Here is a 12837-nt window from a genome sequence, read left to right on the forward strand (position 1 = left end):
GCAGTGAAATACTCTCGGCATTTGTGACTTGAGGAACCCTGAAGAAGTAATAATCTTTGCTTTTAAAAAAATCATTGTGACAAAAATGCCGAGCCAGGCAGGAGTCGAACCTACAATCTTCTGATCCGTAGTCAGACGCGTTATCCATTGCGCCACTGGCCCTCCACACAAGGAGAGACTGAGGGGACATACAGATTAGGGTGGTAAGGCCACACTCGGGCAGTCACTCCCAATATAGGGTGGTAAAGGAAAAGTAAAGGAAGGTGGTGTCGGAGTTGCTGAGTCTTGGTACCACTAGCTCCAGGACACACGCATTGGGGGTCCTTTCCGGGGTCTGTCAGGATCCCACGAAGGGGAGCCAGGTTGTATTTCTGCGCACGCGTGAAACAATACACAGGCATTTACTCCCTTCCCCTCCCCGTCCCGGAGTACGCATGCTCTATTCAGTCTCTAGCCCGCAGCTGTGCTCGCTCGGGTTCTTGAACATTGAGTCTCAAGGGGCACGGACAGTTTGCCCGTCCCTTCGATAGCTCAGCTGGTAGAGCGGAGGACTGTAGCTGACTTCCTGGCAGGAGACATCCTTAGGTCGCTGGTTCGATTCCGGCTCGAAGGAGACAAGTATGCTTTTTGCCAACTTTCTACGATTTACGGCCCTTTCCACGGGTCTCCTTTCCTAATATAATATTCCAACGAACACTTGGAGATTCTGGTACTTTCGCTCCAGTTTTGGCCTATGGCAGCAACCCCCGTATGAAATATTTTGTGAATTACCCAAGCGGGGACGTGCTGTCCTAGTGACAAGCGCCGAAGTGAGTCTGCGCTCTGCGGAGCGGCTGCCAGGTCCCGGCCTTCTGCTCCTTTCTAAATCATCTTTGGCGTTTCCCGAGTCCCCTGAGCATACAGAGAAAGGTCCCGAGCCAGCCAGCCGCCTGCTCTTTTCCTCAGAGCTCCGGGGAGAGGGGGCAACTCGAACGCACTTTCCAGCGGCCATGAGAAGATGGGGGTGGGGGGGTGGGGTCACCAGAAGGATACCTTGTGATGGGCAAACCTGGGAGTCGGGAAAGAAACGCGGTAGAAAGCACGCGAAGCTTAGAAAATAAGTAAACATTATAAAGAAAAGTCGGCACTCTGCCTCCCCGCTCCCTTCGATAGCTCAGCTGGTAGAGCGGAGGACTGTAGGCCCTGATGTCCCCAGCCATCCTTAGGTCGCTGGTTCGATTCCGGCTCGAAGGAGAGTGTTTATTGATTTTTGTTACTTTGGCCTCAGCTGTGACGCAAGATCAAGAACGTGATCAAGAAAAACATTTTTTCCATTTCTAAATGCTCTGACCTCTCTCTAGGGGAAGAGATAACCGGCCGTGCCCAGCGGTGGGGGATTAGCTCAAATGGTAGAGCGCTCGCTTAGCATGCGAGAGGTAGCGGGATCGATGCCCGCATCCTCCAGCCTTTTTCTCCTCATTCCGTGTAATAGTTTTTCTTTCGATTCTCATTCAACTCAAGTAGAACTTGAAATCAGCTCTCAGGCAAGTGAGAGACAAAGCGAACTTGAGGTTACCGTTTCCTAAAACTCCCCAGACGAGGGATGATGGGTGCTGACGGAGTTTATTCTTACAACTTAAAATTTTTAGACCCATTTACTTTGGGAGGTTCACGAAATTGGTTCTTTTTCTGTCCAAAAATGGCTACAGATTGCAGTCCCATCTGTTCCCACTTTGTGATTTGTACTCGATCGCTGCACTTCCAAGGACCCATTTGATACTAAACTGCCCGGATTTAAGGGGGGACTGACAGAAAAACAACGCAAAAAACATTGAGCTTGGAAAAGGACGCTGGCTACTTTCAACTTAGCGTTAAGCCGAAGCGAGAAGTATTCCGCTCCACGTCAACTTTCAGTGAGGTGACCAACTCTGGGCGGATCTACTAAGGTAGGATAAAGATACCTGAAGAGAGGTGAGGAAGCGGAAGGGTTTAAACCTAGAAGCTGGCTACTGAAGGAGGGGTTCTAATGCCCTTTTCCTCCTGGGGAGTAACTGTGGAGAACTGGAGACCAGCACTGAAAAGGAATTAAATGGAAAAAAGTTCTACTTAGGGCTGATTTTGAGCATAGTCTAGTTTGTTAAAGACAAAACAAAAACAAAATAAATACACACACACTCACTGAAAGATTCAGAAGTTGAGCAGAACACACACAAAGGCTTTTCTGGAAATATATGCTCCCTATCCTAATTTACTAGAATATAGCCTTTAAAAAGCTGTTGAAACTATACTGTGGTTCTCAACACAAAACATAAATTTAAAAAGACAAAGGCAGAAATACTATCTTTTTTGAGGATTACAATTAGTGAATGATAATTCTTTTATCTCATGTTCATTTTAGGGTTCTAGGCAACCTGTATTTTTTTTGTACTAATGTATACAACCTGCTGCATTTTATTGGTATATCTTTCATTTTCTAGGGCAGTCTCCATTTTTATCTCACTTTACTCTTTTCAATAAAGTCTTTAAATTGAATGTATAGTGATTCGTTTAAAATATATCATTATTAAAAAAATAAATAAAATAAAATATATCATTATTTTCATAAAAACAAATTTATAAAGTAGGAAAAGGAATCCTTTTATCAGATGTTAGGTCTCAATTTCCAGTTGAGATTATGAGTACTCTAACTGGCTGACTGGAGGAGCTGACAGTGAAATTATAAATGACTAAAAGATCAAGGAATGGGTAATAAGTGGAAGGAATGCTCTCCAAATCCAGGTGGGAGCACATGGTTAGGGCAGGTGAGCTGGGTAAGAACTCAAACATCTCAGGATCAGCAACTTAGGTATGGAATGGAATTCTTATTAAAAAGTCTAAAGGGGGGCACCTGGGTGGCTCAGTTGGTTAAGCATCTGACTTTGGCTCAGGTCATGATCTCACCGTTCATGGGTTGGAGCCCCACGTTGGGCTCTGTGCTGACAGCTCAGAGCCTGGAGCCTGCTTTGGATTCTGTGTCTCCTTCTCTTTCTGCCCCTCCCTGGGTCATGATCTGTCTGTCTCTGTCTCGCAAAAATAAATAAATGTTTAAAAAAAATTTTTTTAAGTCTAAAGGTATAAGCTGAGAGGCACTATTGAATAGTGGTTAGTCACATGGGCTGTGGAACCTGATGGCCTTTCTTGGCTTTCACATTCCCTACCTAGTTACATTGGGCAAGTTGCTTGGCATCATGGTACTTCAGTTTCCTCATTTGTTAAATAGGGATGATAATAATGATACCCTTATTACAGTGCCTAGTACATAGTGAACACACTGTAAACATGAACTGTTGTCAGAGTATGTTAACACTACCATAAAGGGAAGGCCTGGAGGGAATATTCTGAGGGTTTGCATGTGTGTTTATATAAATATATATGGGAGTACAGGAAAGAGATGCTTGGATCTACTGTGGAGGGAAAGTAGGACAATTCTAAAAATACAAAATGATAGTTAAATTATGTTGTGACCATATAATGGAGTATATGTAGCCATTGAAATTATACTTATTAAGAACTATTTACATGGGAAATGTTAATCAAATGCTAAGTTAATAAATTGCATACAGGGCAATATAAATAATAACAATATAAACAAGCATTAATTTGTAGAAAAGACTGAAGAATGAATTGAAATGTTAATAGTAGTGATCTTTGGATAGTAGCATCACTGTGATTTTTTTCTTCCTTAAAAGTTTAAAATATTTTCTAATTTCTGCAGTACACATTATAAGCTTTAATGGAAAATATAGACACATTTAAAAAAATTAACAGCTAACAGCACTTCCTGTAAACCAAGCACAGTTCTAGTTACTTTACTTGTATTAACCCATATATTTTTCTCATAAAAAAAGCACTAGGCCCAGATGGCTTGCATGGTGGATTCTACCAAACAATTAAGGAAGAAATAATACCAATTCTACACAGACTTTCAGAAAATTGAATAGGAGGAAATGCTGTCCAACTTGCTATGAAGCCAACATTGTCCTGATCCAAAACCAGGCAAAGACATTATAAAAAAAAAGAAAGAAAGAAACCAACAGACCAATATCCTTCATGAACATAAACGTAAAAATTTTAGTCAGTTAAATCCAACAATACAAAAAAGGAAAATACAGCATTGACCACATGGGATTTATTTCAAGAATACAAGACTGGTTGAACATTCAGAAATCAACAATTCATCATAATAAACAGACTAAAAAAGAATAACCACATGATCATCTTAGTTTGATGCATAAAAAGCATTTGACAAAATTCAACATCCATTCCTGATTTTTAAAACCATCAGCATGGGGCGCCTGGGTGGCTCAGTCGGTTAAGCGGCTGACTTTGGCTCAGGTCATGATCACTCACTCCTGAGTTTGAGCCCCGCATCGGGCTCTGTGCTGACAGCTCAGAGCCTGGAGCCTGTTTCGGATTCTGTGTCTCCCTTTCTCTGACCCTCCTCCATTCATGTTCTGTCTCTCTCTCTGTCTCAAAAATAAATAAACGTTAAAAAATAAATAAATAAAACTATCAGCAAACGCGGAAGGGAACCGAACTCCTTCAACTTGATAAAGGGCCTCAATGAAAAACACACCCTTAACATTATACTTATTAGTATGAATGCTTTCCTCCCAAGATCAGGAACAAAGCAAGGATATCCATTCTGAGGTGTCTAGCCAGTACAATAAGGCAAGAAAAATGAAGTCAAAGGCCTCTAGATTGGAAAGGAGAAGTAAAACTATCTCTATTCACAGATGTCTCATTTTTTAAAATATTGATTACATGTTAAAATAATAGTTTATATTTTGGGGGGTTAAATAAAATATATTAATAACATTAATATCATTTGTTTCTGTCTTTTAATGTGGCTATTAGAAATTTATAATTATATATATATACACTGTATATACATATGTATACACATATATATACGTATATATACATATATATACGTATATATATGTATGTCACATCTTATTTCTATTGGATATTAGGTCAGAGAGGTAGGTAGGGGCAGATCATGTCAGGCCTTAGAGACCACAATGAGGATTAATATTTTTATCCTGTGGGTAATATGACCATTAGTGCAATTTAAATAAGGACTGACATATGAGAAACAGATTGCAGAAAACAAGAGTGAATTCAGAAAAATCAATCAGGGGGCTGAGGTGGAGGGAAGGTGAGAAGGGTTGTGTGTGCTGAAGGTGGAGTCAAGAAGGGCCTGGAGCCTATATAAGTTCAGACATGGCCATTGGGAAGGCCTTAGGCTAAAGGATTTATTTGTTGGGACTGTCACTATTTATTTCTGGCATTTGAATTATGCCAAGAAATGTTCAGAGGAAAGTAAAATATGTTAATTTTCTAATATATCCTGAGAGATATTTATGATAAATTGAAATGTATAAACAATGGATTTGGAGGAGTAATTATCAAGAAGAAAAGCTTACAGCCAGAAGTTTGCAAACTAATGAAAGAAATGCCATGGTATTAGCTTCTGTAAAGTACTTTTCAAGTTAACTCATTTGATTTTATATTTTGTAAAATGTTTCTTTTCATTAAAAATTTTTAAATCAGATATCCAACCTACCTATTGCCAGATAGCTAAATTGAAGAGACTGACAATGTAGACAGAGGAAAAATGTTAAGTATTTTGTAGATGTCATGAGTTGAGTCCTTGGTGTAAAAAGATTGCAAGAGTCCTTTTACTGGAAATAGAGTTCTGGGTTATATTTTTTTCAAGTAACTTGTAAAGTTGCTATATGGTTAAATAATGGTTCAAAGGTGCTTTTCCAGATCACACCCTGAACCCCAGAATACCAAAAGAAATAACATTATACTCTACATACACCTCCTGTGGTCAGATGAGTTATATCTAACAGGACTGATCAACAGAGCCTGGCTCTTGGAACACCAGCTCATCTAAATCCCAAATGAAGTGCTGCCTTATCTCCACTGGTCATATATTAGTGCTCTCACTAATAGAGGGAAGAATGGTGAGAGGGAGAGATGGATGGATGGATGGATATTGCAGGGAACAATTAATAACCTCATTGTCTTGGTTTTAAGAGGACCTGGTCTGCACAATATTAAGAATGGGTCTTGTTTTGGGATGGAATTAAATTGACTTTCAAGAGATGTGTGACTGGTGCTGGAGTTGACCTGAAGGTCCTGGTCCACTCATGCCCTAGCGTTCCAGGCTAAATAAACCTCCTTCTTAAGCAGTCCCTAATTCTCTCCTTCCACACCCACATCATCCAGTGTTCTTTCCCTGTTTTAATGATTTAGTCAGCCACCAACTTTCTCACCTCTGGTGGGTAGAAGAAGTAAGAATTCTCCTCCCTCTCTACCTTAAACATTGAGCCAGAAGCAAGGTCAGCATTCTAGTGCCTTTCGTTTTCTCTTCCTTCCAGCAGGGCTACAGTGTCTCTGCTTCACTGCTTTGCTTCAAATCAATTTTTTACTTCCTCTTAGCTCACCTTCCATCTGACCATAAGTCTGCTGCTCTGTTTGATGAATGACTAGCTCCTTGAGTTAAACCTTGATGATTTTCAAGTACCTGGATTTTCAGTTACCTGGGCTAAAGAGACAAAGAGAACATGGGTAAGTGAAATGCTGAGAAAATTCTGGAATCCTCAGGAAAGTTAGCACTCCTGACACTGATTTCCTGGGACTCTTCTAATGCCTCCTATTCCCAGGATGGTTTCTCTTGTCTTGTAAGTTGGGATGAAGAGTTGATGTTGCTCTTGTAACTGTTCTAGGCTTAGAAGACTTTCATATCATTCTGACCAAAAGGTATAAAATTCATAAGAAGGGGATCTTGTTCCTATGGGAGAATCCTTCAAATACACTCCAATTTTCCCCCAAGATTTTTTCATATCACATATTTTAGAGCTGGTTGTTCAATATGGTAACCACTAGCCACATATGGTTGTTTAAACACAAGTTTAATAAACTTTAAAACTCAGATCTTGAATTGCATTATACGCATTTCAAGTACTCAATAGCCACCTTTGGATAGAGGTTAGACAGTACAGATAAAGAACATTAACATCACTGCAGAAAATTCTAATGGATAGTGTGCTATAGAGCAGTGTGGTATAGCTTAGCCGGTGAGGTCATGGTCTCTGTAGTCAAAAGATGTGTCTCTAAATCTGCTTCGCAGCTAGCAGCCATATGACTAGGCAACTACTTTGTTGAGTTACAGTTGGTTCAGTGGAAATAATACCTATTATAAAGAGCTATTATAAGTAGTGATTGGTACTCTGTACAGATTTATTATGTTTGTTGTGGCAGTATACAGTTGACCTTTGAACAATGTGGAGGTTAGGGGTGCTGACCCCCCGTGCAGTTGAAAATCCACATACAATTTTTACTCCCCCAAAATTTAACTACTAATAGCCTACTGTTGACCAGAAGCCTTACTGATAAGTCAATTAACATATATTTTGTATGTTATATGTATTATATACAATAAAGTAAGCTAGAGAAAAGAAAATGTTATTAAGAAAATCGTAAGGAAGAGAAAGTATATTTATAGTACTGTACCATAAAAAAAAACACCTAAGTTATTGTTCAAGGGTCAACCATAGTACTAAAAGTAATAGACTTTAGAACTCCTTTTTCTTCCTTCCTGAGATGAGCAACACACTGAAATCCACATTTCACTCCTATGCTCTGTCCTCTGAAGTCTGGGTCCATTTAGCCTGGTAGCTAGAGGTTGAAAAAAGTCAAAAGTCTTCTCTTTTTGTTATCATGCCTTAATGCCAAGTCTGCTGTTGGGCATATAGTCAGGTTCTTAGGGACCCATCTTACTTCCTCTGACTTATCGGGGGGATTGGGAAACTGCTGGTCCTCCAGGAGATGACAGCAATGGTGGTTTTGCTTCATCTCCTCAATGTGTGTAAACATACCCCTGCCCTAGTTTGGTGGGACTCAGGAATGAGGAGTGATTGGGGCTTCCAACTAAACCAATCCCCCATGTAAAATTGCCCCAACTGGTTTTAACCCCCTGTCCTAATTGTGGCGGGTTGGGGTACGAGAAGCAGGGAAAGTTGTACATCACTCCTACACAGTAAAGACAACTTTGGGAAACTAAGCCGGCTTTCACGTCTGTGGAAATCCCAGAGCCTTGAAGTTAGCTTCAAATCTCATTCAGCTTCAGAATTTTCAGAATCATTCAGGGAAATTTGTGAATGATTTGGGAGCAGACTAAAATTTTCTGGTTCTTCTTTAGAACAGAATGCTACTCCTATGTCCCACTCTTAATTCACATGCCCACCTCATGGACTCCTGGTCTCTGAGATTGGGGAGGAACAAAGAATGGAAAAAAGAAGATAAAGAGGGAAAGGCGATAATTTGGGCATATAGTTGACTTGATTTGACTCTTATTCCTATGAGATTCTTGCTAGTTTCCTGGGTAGTCTCCTAGTGGCAGTTCTAAGAAAAAGTACAAGGCAGAAAGTAGGAAACAGAAAAACAGAGGAGAGGAGAGGATCAACTTAGCATCACATAATTGAATTGGGGATTCTCAATGTCAAAATTAATATTTCAAGGGTTTTTCTTTCTTTTCCCCTAAAAATACTGTTAAGCCTAGGTTATGAACACCACTCACTTACAGATTAAACAGAAATCCAGCTAGGTGAGGTCAGTTTCCCAAGATGACAAAGCAAGGTAGACATGGAAACTGGATAGAAGGCCTGTCTCCTGACTCACTGTGCACCTCTCACTGCATCACTGGTGGTTGCTCATACTCAGACCATCTGAGTCACCTCTGTGGATTCTAATTTCATAGCCTCAGAGTCCCTTTCCTCTTTTTCTTCCCCACAGCCATCGCCCAGTGCCAGGGCATCATGACCTCTCACCTAGGCATTGGCAACAATCTCCCATCTGGTCTTTATCTAGGTCGCCTTCAGTATTCTAGCCACCACTGTGATACTAATCTAACCAATGCACAGCTCTCACAGAAATGTTTCTGTGAGAAACTTTCAACAACTTCCTGTTGACTAATTTATTAAGTGTTAAAAACTCTTTAGCCCAGTATTTGTGACCTGCTCATGTGCCAGCAGCATGCTCTGCACTCCAGCCCAAAGCACCATACGCTCTGAGCATTCCCCACACTCCTGTGCCTCACTGTCTTTGCTTCTGTGCCTTTTCTTAGAAAGCCCCAACTATGCCCCACATAACTACACATCCATTTGTCTAAGTTCTTAGTGGATCATTCAGATACTATTCACCCATGAAGCCCTCCTGATGAATCCAACTCTGAAATTTTGTGGCTCTTTATCACATTTTGTTTTGTACTGTGGTTCTGTACATGCATGTCTTATTTCTGCTGTTATACTGAGCTCCTTGAGGACAGTAACCTGTGTCTTGTTTGTCTTTCAATCCACAGAGCTGAACACAATGGGGATACACAATAGACACTCAATGAGTATTTTTTGAAAGAATGAATTCCTCTAATAAGGATGGGCTTGGCTCATTGTACATTATTAGTTTGTTTTTTTCTTAGATTGATGAATCTTTTACAGTAGAAACTTTATCTTTCCTAGAAAATAACCTCCATAGCCCATGTGATGATAAATACTGTTAACTGCCTGGGCTAGGTGAACTAAATTAACTCAATAAAAAAATGTCACCCAATTCCCTTCTTTACTCAATAGATATTGAAAGGAATAACAAAATTCTCCTAAGATCCTTGAAATGTTTATGAACACATGTAACTTATTGCTAACTAATAGAGTTTATTAGATTCTCAATAAGCTTTCAGTGCACACAGCAATAAGACCATACATAACCAGTCACACTGGCCTACTGTTTACTGGTAATTAAGTGCACACTGGGGATATGTTGACAAGATGTGCTCAATGTTTGAATATTTTTAAATCAAGGAGAAATAAACCTGCAAGTAAATCACATATAAACAGATACTATTTCATTTTTGATCTGATTTTTTAATTTTTAAATAATTCTATATTGATGAAACAGTTTCACAAAATTCTGGCAAATATCAAAATTGTTATTTGTGACTCAAGAGCAGACCAAGAATATCAGAAATGACTAGGGAAACTATAATTTTAAAAAATCAACTTGGAAGAAGAGGGGGCAAATGCAAAGAGGTGTAATAGGTATTTCAGACCAGATGAAACCAGGGTATGGAAGCAGGACTCCATTTTCACTTCGGTTGGCAACAGCACTGATATCTGTTCCCTGCTTTATGGAAAAATGAAACAATGGGTCTGTTATCCTATATGCCATTACTACCTCATTACTGATTATTGTTGCAAACTAAATTTATATTTTAAAAGATTGCCAAATTTTCTTTGTGTTTTTGGTGTGTGTGAGGGGGAAGGTGACTGTAGGGATACAGGATGAAGGAGGGAGTTAGGGAGGAGGAAGAGCAGTATGGAAGAAAAAAGAATTTACTAGAATTTTATTCACAACTTATAAAAAAATGGGATCATCAACTGGTGTTTGGATTTTTTTTCGTAGATACTTTTATGGTGAAAAGGATTGAAATCAGTTTTTAAATTTGAATTTTTCCCAGACCGCTATTCTTGCAAAGATGAAAAATTTAAAGTGAAGCAAATTGTTTTAGTTGATTGCCCTTGTGAAGTCAGGAAAATGATTTTTGAGACATGTTTTGTTTGTTTTCATGTAAGATGGTATGATCACACTACTTTTGGTGACCTTCTTCCTCAATTCTCCAGATAGAAATGCATTCGTTATACAGTTAGACTCTTGGGCTGCATTCTCCCCAGTCCTGGAGAAACCCGTCACCACGTTCTTATTGAGTGCTCACAGAGGGCATGGCTCAGTGACTAGGCATGCATATTTGCATTTGTTGTTGACAACTGTCAGCTTCAACATCCCTCTCCTCACAACTCTGTCTAAATGGGGTTTGTAATCCTTCTTCCCACTCACTCTCTTCACTCCCTGGGGCAGGAATGTTGGCTCCTGTTCTCTGTCACCTGTCAGAATCCATCCTCCTGTCACTGGCTTATATGGACAAGTCAGCCCACTGTCACGTGACCCCCCCGCTGCTAAAAACAGCTCAGGCACCCCCTCTGAACCTGGGCCTGAAACAATGTCTTCCATCGAAAAAACCGTAAAGGACACTTGATCACCCAATCCTTGGAATTATTTCCAGGAAACACTTGCAGAAACCATTCGGAGCACCCTTTCCCTGGCAGTGCACACGGGGACGGCCAGGAGATGAGCGCATCTTTGAATTATAAGTCTTTTTCCAAAGAGCAGCAGACCATGGATAACTTGGAGAAGCAACTCATCTGTCCTATCTGCTTAGAGATGTTCACGAAACCCGTGGTCATTCTCCCCTGTCAGCATAACCTGTGTAGGAAATGTGCCAGTGATATTTTCCAGGTAGGTTTGTTTGGAATTTAGGGGGTAAAAAAGAGTCTCTCTTCTTGGAATCAAGTCCTTAACTTGTAGGTGAATTCTTTCAGAAAACTTTATAAGGCTACATTCGTTTTTAAGAAAACCATTTTTTTAAATGATTTGCTTTGTGCTTTGCTGTCTGCCTCCTCCTTACTCCTCCTTACTCCCAAATCTAGTTTTAACTTAAATACTAAGAATCCTATTTGTTTAAAAAAAAACAGAACAAAACCTTCAAAACAAAACCTTGAATCTGCTTCAAAATTGTAAATGAATTGCTTCCTAAGACATTAATGTTAGAGTTTCTGGCTAGAGCTTTTGGTAATAAAAATGTTGGATGGAAAAGTGCCTCATGCTGAAAATGGTACATGGCGGTTGACTGTGGATAAAGTGCTGGGCCTGTATTTTAGGACCACTTGCTGCTAAAGCCCTAAGGGATTATCTTATGGCCAGCTTAAAGTAGAAGTTGACCTTGTTTGTAGTAACATAGTGAAAAGAAGTCTCAGAAAAGCTACCTGTGGCATGACTTAATTCCTCTTTTCTTGCTTGGCAAGAACAGGCCTCTAACCCGTATTTGCCCACAAGAGGAGGCACCACTGTGGCATCAGGGGGCCGGTTTCGCTGCCCATCCTGTAGACACGAAGTGGTTCTGGACAGACATGGGATATATGGCCTTCAGAGGAACCTGCTGGTGGAAAATATCATTGACATCTATAAGCAGGAGTCCACCAGGTACTGTCCCTTCATGTGTCACACCCATCTGAAGCTTGGTTTTGTGTATTTGTTTGTTTGTTCTAACAGATCAATCTATCCAATGCTCGTTTGCCAATCACAGACATCGTCTTATAGGAAAATGTTTTTCCAAGTGAGTCCTTACCGGTGTGAGAATCACTCATGGAAAGAGAAGGGAGCTGGTGCCCAAGACTTTGCATCAATTTAAGAATGAAGTAATTCATTAACACTAATCTGTTCAGTAATACTGAGAGAGGCATAATGCGGCCTACCCCTCTCAGCCCTGTATTACGCATATTTTAGACATTTCTGCACTTCACAGGTCCTTCGTAGCTCCCAATTCTACATAGCAGAAAATTCACAGTACAAAACTTTAAGGAGAACTAACAGAAATGGCATTTTCCAAAATAGTCCGGTTCCTAGTTTAGACAACAGTCTCTCCTTAAAATTGTCTAGATGATCATAATAAAAAACAAATTTCTCTAACATAGTTAATCATTGTATGGACTCTGGGAAGTTACAAAGCAATGCATAGTCCTGCCCTTCAGCAACTTAAAGTTTAGTGACATGGGTGGGTGGGGGGAAGAAGATGGCATTTGGGTTATGTTTCTCTACTCTCTAGATTGTATTTGCTGCATACTCTCAGCATTCACCTGTTGGATTGATACTCAGTATATGCATCCATTCATTAAAAAAAAAAAAAAAAAAAAAAAA

General features: G+C 40.0%; 1 protein-coding gene and 4 non-coding genes across 11 annotated transcripts in view; 4 read left to right on the forward strand and 1 right to left on the reverse strand.

Moving 5' to 3' along the window:
* Window positions 1–89: 89 nt before the first annotated feature.
* Window positions 90–162, reverse strand: TRNAR-ACG (transfer RNA arginine (anticodon ACG)). The gene has a single exon. It is a non-coding gene; the product is annotated as a tRNA-Arg (tRNA).
* Window positions 163–520: 358 nt separating this feature from the next.
* Window positions 521–613, forward strand: TRNAY-GUA (transfer RNA tyrosine (anticodon GUA)). Its single transcript has 2 exons — window positions 521–557; window positions 578–613. It is a non-coding gene; the product is annotated as a tRNA-Tyr (tRNA).
* Window positions 614–1142: 529 nt separating this feature from the next.
* On the forward strand, window positions 1143–1233 carry TRNAY-GUA (transfer RNA tyrosine (anticodon GUA)). The gene is given in 2 exon segments: window positions 1143–1179; window positions 1198–1233. It is a non-coding gene; the product is annotated as a tRNA-Tyr (tRNA).
* Window positions 1234–1370: 137 nt separating this feature from the next.
* On the forward strand, window positions 1371–1443 carry TRNAA-AGC (transfer RNA alanine (anticodon AGC)). The gene has a single exon. It is a non-coding gene; the product is annotated as a tRNA-Ala (tRNA).
* Window positions 1444–11039: 9596 nt separating this feature from the next.
* Window positions 11040–12837, forward strand: part of TRIM55 (tripartite motif containing 55) — a 43918-nt gene continuing 42120 nt past the window's right edge. For 4 of the 7 annotated variants that reach the window (XM_060610634.3, XM_060610635.2, XM_060610636.3 and 1 more), the window contains exons 1-2: window positions 11040–11379; window positions 11951–12123. In XM_060610634.3, the coding sequence (XP_060466617.1) occupies window positions 11212–11379; window positions 11951–12123 (341 nt within the window). In that variant the 5' untranslated portion in view covers window positions 11040–11211. Of the gene's footprint in view, window positions 11380–11945; window positions 12124–12837 lie in introns of all 7 variants that reach the window. The other 3 variants (XM_060610638.2, XM_060610639.3, XM_078441648.2) reach the window with 2 other exon arrangements.

Source organism: Panthera onca, chromosome F2 (genome assembly GCF_046562875.1).
Source record: "Panthera onca isolate mPanOnc1 chromosome F2, mPanOnc1 haplotype 2, whole genome shotgun sequence".
NCBI lineage: Eukaryota > Metazoa > Chordata > Mammalia > Carnivora > Felidae > Panthera > Panthera onca.